Consider the following 5,966-nt stretch of genomic DNA (forward strand, 5'->3'; position numbering starts at 1 on the left):
TCTGTTTGTTCATTTTTAAACAGATGGCAGCAATGGATCAGGTCCACAGTGTAGTTCCAGTGTAAGATATATTTATTAGGGTCTGGAGGTTGAGAAAGTACCAGAAGTTCAAAGCCACAGTCCCAGCAGATGAGTCTACACTAAATAGTGTAGTTACCCTTAATTTCTTCCAATATCATCCTTATGAGAACTTCAGGTAACGTGTGTACAGTAAGTAGAGCAGCAATAATTGAAATACAAACTGTAGTTCTGAACACTGAATATTGGTTTTAATCATAGACTTAAGTATCAGTAAGAAGAATGCAGACTTCAAAATTTATAAGTACTCTTCAGAAAACAGGTTAATGATGTTTTCTCAGTATTCATTTAATTTCTTTCTAGAAGATTTTCTTGATTTCTTTCAATCCAAGTGCATGTGCTGAATGGACCAAAGAGGTAAATGTAGTCCTTGTGTATATTGGGAGCTTCTTTCACATGAGATTGAGACTGTTTCAACCTGAGCACGTGGTGAGCAGGAGGAGAGTGCTGGTTTTCCCTGTTATTCCTTCAGTTTGGGATGGCACTGGCAGCAGTCAGGGGTTAGTGGAGGCTGTGGGGGAAGCCCCCACATCACATCACAGCCGATGAGTCCTGGCAGCTGCTGAGAGCTGGGAATGAGAAACTGATAGCAAGATAACAACTTCGTTAGGTAAAATATAACTACTGCGCTGAAACTTGGCCAAGGCAGCCATCATTAATAGAGCAGATGTATAAGATCCCATGACACTAAATTGGTCATCCTATATAGAACCTATTATCAAAGAATTTGAGAACTTGCAATCTTTATCAGCAGCAGCTCCCTGCAGGGGATGGCAGTACTGTCTGTGGGCTGGTGTCACACGGGGACTGAGAACTTGCTCAGCCCTTGGCAGAACAGAGCTGACACAGCCCTTGGCCTCCTCCACCCGCTGAAGGAGGCACTGGACTGCCCCGTCCTGTGGTGGCAGTGCCCGGCTCAGTGCCCGGCTCAGTGCCCGGCTCAGTGCCCGGCTCAGTGCCCGGCTCAGTGCCCATCAGTGACACCCGCGCTGCTGCAGTGCTGCTCCCCCTGCCATGTGCCCCCGGGAGCCCTGTGACCATCCCGGACCCGGCAGGGAGCCTTGTGCCGGCCGCTGTGTCCATGCACGGCCCCCGGCTGTGGTGAGGGGGTGTCGGCGTGCCGGGTGTCCCTGCCCGGTGCCTCCCCGCGGTGGGACCGCAGCTCCCGCCCGCCTGCGCCGGGCCCGCCCCCGCTGCTAAAGCGACGTGTCGGGCGGCCCGGCCGGCACCTGCGGTGACCTCAGCCTGCGGGGCTCGGGCCTCCGGGGCTGTGTCAGCGCAGCCCCGCCGCCCCTGCGGCCCCCTCAGCGACAGGCAGGTCCTGCTTCCCTCGCAGGCTCCTGCTGACAGACCCTGGCTTGGCTAGAGGACCCGCAGCCTTCCCTCCCTGTTGCCCCCGCAGAGCCTCCTGCTGCTCCTGGCTCCCCGCGGGTCTCTGCTATGTTGCCCTGTGGGCCTTAAGAACGTTCTCTGCAGCTGGTGCAGTGGTAAGTCACAGGGACACCAGTCCTGGTAGGTGGCTGCAGAGGGTGGAAAATGTATTGGTATTTGGCTGCTCTCTCTCTTTGGTTTCTCTTGACCACCCCAGTGTGTTGGCTCTGAACTCCTTCTCAATCTGTTTCCTCCTTGCACACTTGTACCACCTCCCCGGGGGGTCCCAGCAGCTCCTATGGCTCTGTAGGATCTCTTCTCAGGGTTACAGCAACATGCAGCAGTCTGAAAGCAGACCTCAGCCAGCTAGGCACCTTCTTATCCCATCATATCCCAACTGCTTTTGCCCACTCTGCAGTTTTAAAGATTACTTTGCTCCCACAGTTTGCTGAAGCTTCCTTTCTCTTGGATTTTCTTCAAGCTTTCTCCGCTGGCTGCCTCCATAAATCTCTTCTTCACCAAGTCCTATGGGCTGTTTTCCTTCCAAGCAGCAGCTCTCCCCAGTGGTACTTTGTGCTGTTCTGCAGTCGGGCCTTCTCTGCTGATTACACAAACAGTCCAGAACAAACCCTGTGCTTGCCTTTTATGCTGTTTTCCTGCTGAAGATACCCCTGTGTCTCCAGCATTTCTTTTAGGCTCCCACAGCTGAGGTGCTTGGTGCTGTCTTTCTCTCAGCATTCATCACCTGGGTGCCACCCTCACCCAGCTGCTTTGTGAGTTCCTGTCATGTTTGCTAAAACTGCCTCCCTGGTAGTACAGAACCTGGGGATGGCCAGGGTGCCCTCCCAGGCAGAGAACTGAGTCCCTGCCTGCCCAGCAGCTGAACTTGGCTCTAGAGAAACGAGAAACAAGAGAAGTGGTGTTTACCACAGCACACCCGGGAACTGCCACCACCTGCTCCAGCTGAGGGTGATGTCCTGTGCTGGGGCAGTCACACACCTGGGGCAAGGTTTTGCTTCTTCTTTCATTTATTTTTACTGGCTCACCAACTCTCAAGCTGCTCCTATGTAATAGTACTGGTATAAAAATATATTTTGTTTAGACCAAACCTTTCTCCAACTACATCAAGTGTAAGAGCACAGAAGGAACATTCTGAGAATGTCTCTCAGTAACTCTAATGGTTGGTGTTAGAGGCAGGGTTGCTGTAAGGCTGTTGTCTTCAGATGTAGTGTGGGCACAGAATCTGGGCTGAGATGGGGTAAAATATCAATGCTGTCATCTGCCCTGCTAACGTGAGGGAAGGAGCGTTGCTGTGTCTTTTTGGATAACCTGGGAAATAACCTGCCCTGCTGCTGTTTATCTGGGGCAGCAACTGCAATTATTGTTGGAAGAGGGAAGTGCTTGTTTTTTTTTTTTTTTTGGGGGGGACTAGCCCAAAATGCAGAAATACTGCAGCTGAAAACACGTGGCTGACTGAGCTTCTCCAGGAAGTGAGTGCGCCCTGTGTCCCTCTAGTGGATTGCTCAAACACGTAGTGGGAACCTGTTCCTATACAAAGCAATTGCCAGGAGTTCAAGGAGAATTACTCTGAGTAAGAACCTGAGGGTTCTGTCTAATACCCCCCCCCACAGGTAGAGTGAAGCCGTGTATGGTTTTATTATAGTGTGGGGTAATAAGCTGCAACACAACAGGCGTGTATGAGATAAAAAAATTGAAGCAATTATCAAATCTAATTGACCATTGTACTCTACATGAGTTTTGAGTTGTAGTTCAGTTTTCTACAGGAAAACTGGATTAGCTTGGAGACCATTTTCTCTTATGTACAGAGAAATCTCTCTGGTTTGAGACCTACTTCTAAGCAAGCAGAAGCATCTTTTTCACCAATAAGTGATTCACTGCATCTTTGTTTCTGTGGTTCCATTCACTTGTCCTCTGCTCCCTCTGTAACTTCTTCCCGCAAGCTGAAGGAGAATCTGTTCTCTACAAAAGGATTTTCTCCTCTGTTCATCTGCACAGGTCATCTTGAGTAACAACATTCACAGCTTCTAAAACGAACGTCACTTAAATTGAGAGCCAGTGACGGTTTTCCAGTGAGTGAACCAAGTAAACAAACACATCAAACCAACCTGCACCGGATCATTGGTTCAGGAGGGAACTGTACAACAGCCAACGATATCGGTGGCATGTTTTTACAGCACAGTGGTGCTTAATACCAGCACATCCAGCAAATCATGAAGACTAAAGCCAAAGGAAAGAAGCAAAGGCAAACTGTTGACAAAGAAGCATTTTCCGAGGAGTCAGCAATGAGAAAAAAAGAACTGGCGAAATGTTTGCGGCGCAGAGAAAGGAGGAATGGGGGAAACAAGGAGAGCAGCAAGATCGCTGCAGCCAGAGCCAAGCGCCCTTGGAGCGCCAAGGACAGGCATCTGAGGAGGCTGGAAAGCAACGAGAGGGAGAGACAGAGAATGCACAAGCTCAACAACGCCTTCCAGGCCCTGCGGGAGGTGATCCCTCACGTGAGGGCTGAGAACAAACTGTCCAAAATAGAGACTCTCACACTGGCCAAAAACTACATTAAGTCCTTGACCTCCATTATACTCAATATGTCCAATGGACACTTTCCAGCAGCAGAAGGGATGGGGGGAACCTGGGGGTCCAAATTGTACCAACATTATCAACAGCAGCATGGGGAGGATGACCATGAGGAACATCTGCAGAAATGTGCCATGTAGATTCATAGCTTCAGCCAGAACACCCACAGTTAGCTGCTGCCATCATTATTTTTCCTTCTTACATCATAATACATGTCAGTAATTGGAGCTTTTAAGAGACTGTTTTTGCCTCCAGCTCTCCCCTCTTTTTTTTTTTTTTTTTTTTTTTTTAAAAGACAAACAGGCAACACTCATGGCTATAGTTTATATGGCACATTAAAAAACTACCTTAAACTATAAGAATTTTTCAGAGCATAATGAATGTATTTGTTTGGTTTGCCAGAGCTTGGAAACCGATCCTGTAACACTGAAGTTGACTTGAATATAAGGCTTTAGTAACTTTTGAAAGTTACCCTCCTTGGGAAGGTTGTGAGTTGAGCTTTTAAGGTCTGTGTCACCTGAGTTCTTTGGAGCTTGGAGAATTGTGGCTGTAGCTCTGTTCCCCAGCCTTGCAGTGCCTGTTGTGATCTCCCAGGCCACAGAGGAAAATAAAATTGATGACTGAAGTGACTGGATGGGAAATCAGTCACTAAATCTGAATATTTATCTTAATATTTATCTTTTATGGATCTGCTCTGATAATTTTGAACCTTGCAAAGCATAAGAACTTCTAAAATACTTGTTGATGTAAACATCTGCAAAGCTTTCTTAGACTATAAGCTCTCTAGAGTAAGGGCAGTTCTGGTCTGTGTTTCCAGACCATCCTTTAGTTGGTGTCTGGGTATAATTGCAATGCAAATAATAAATAAGGGACAAATTACTTATTTTTGCCAAAATAATGATAAAAATGCTTTAGCATAGTCTTAAGTTAGACATGATTTAGCCAATTTAAATTATTTGCTAATGAAGCCTGTGATGCGATCATGTTCTTTGTGGGTTGGTATTAGATTCTGGTACTATAAAACAATAAATGCAGAAACTCTTCAAAAAGGAAAATGAGGGGTTTTTTTTCACCTCTCCTCACCCCATTTCCCCTCTTACAGTAAAATGTTTTATGTCCCTGAGGAACCCTCATTTCCTCTTGTATTCTCACACCTGAAGCTGGAGGGGCCTCAGTTGGTGCCCGTGGGGTCCTCGTGGTACAGCTCGTCCTCCCCACACCCCCCAGGCCTGTGCTGGGATAGCAGAGGGGACATCTGGCATCTCATGCACCACTGGGATTGACAGACTTTGTGGTGTGTCTCTTCTTCCCACAGAGTAGGGCTGTCCAAGGAGAAACAGTGGCTGAGGAAGGATTTATTGGATCCATGAAGGTTGTGCTGCACTGGGCAGTTGGTGTGTTATTTATTTTGCTCCAGCACAGCACAATGATTTCATTTGGACTAGAAGGTGAGGGTTCCTGGACTGGCTGGTCAGGGATGTGAATTGTTTTTCCCCCCATAACAATCCACAGCTGTGATGTAGAACAACACAATGGTTTGTGTGTGTGGTTGCCTTACTGGAGAGATTATTTGGATCCTGCCTCAACCTGACATTTTCTTAGCTTTTGAACTGTTTTCACACTAAAATAGATGTGATTAAGGCCTCCTCAAACTCAAATGTTAATTGAAGTATTGCTGAGTTACAGATTTCAGTTGCCATTACAGTGCTGGATCTTATTCCATTCAACAGCTGCCTCGTGTTGATAAATTAGTCCTTATTGTATTTATATGTTGTCTGATTGTAATGGGAGAAATAAGTAATTCCAAGGCCTTTTCTTTCCATCTCTCCAAGTTAGAGATGTGGGATGCTCTTTGGTAATTTCTGAAGTGCTGTGCTCTTGGAGATGCCAAAAAGGATTTTTTTAAGAAGCTTTTTTTTTTTTCT

The 5,966-nt window shown here is 47.0% G+C and overlaps 2 protein-coding genes across 2 annotated transcripts in view; both read left to right on the forward strand.

Annotated features, from left to right (window-relative positions):
• Positions 1 to 5,571, forward strand: part of LMTK2 (lemur tyrosine kinase 2) — a 48,243-nt gene extending 42,672 nt beyond the window's left edge. Inside the window, exon 15 of the transcript XR_004359969.1 lies at positions 5,357 to 5,571. The gene's annotated coding sequence lies outside the window, so the exon portion shown is untranslated. The remainder of the gene's footprint in view (positions 1 to 5,356) is intronic.
• On the forward strand, positions 26 to 5,096 carry BHLHA15 (basic helix-loop-helix family member a15). The gene is made up of 4 exons (XM_032704479.1): positions 26 to 196; positions 1,415 to 1,565; positions 3,466 to 3,539; positions 3,645 to 5,096. Exon 4 carries the CDS (start codon positions 3,681 to 3,683, stop codon positions 4,179 to 4,181), a length of 501 nt encoding a protein of 166 aa, XP_032560370.1. The 5' UTR covers positions 26 to 196; positions 1,415 to 1,565; positions 3,466 to 3,539; positions 3,645 to 3,680; the 3' UTR covers positions 4,182 to 5,096.
• Positions 5,572 to 5,966: the final 395 nt, after the last annotated feature.

The sequence above is a fragment of the Chiroxiphia lanceolata genome, chromosome 16 (assembly GCF_009829145.1).
Source record: "Chiroxiphia lanceolata isolate bChiLan1 chromosome 16, bChiLan1.pri, whole genome shotgun sequence".
NCBI classification, from domain to species: domain Eukaryota; kingdom Metazoa; phylum Chordata; class Aves; order Passeriformes; family Pipridae; genus Chiroxiphia; species Chiroxiphia lanceolata.

Bases quoted from the DNA above. Each gene is read 5' to 3' on its own strand.
- BHLHA15 (XM_032704479.1), top strand. From the start codon at position 3,681: ATGAAGACTAAAGCCAAAGGAAAGAAGCAAAGGCAAACTGTTGACAAA.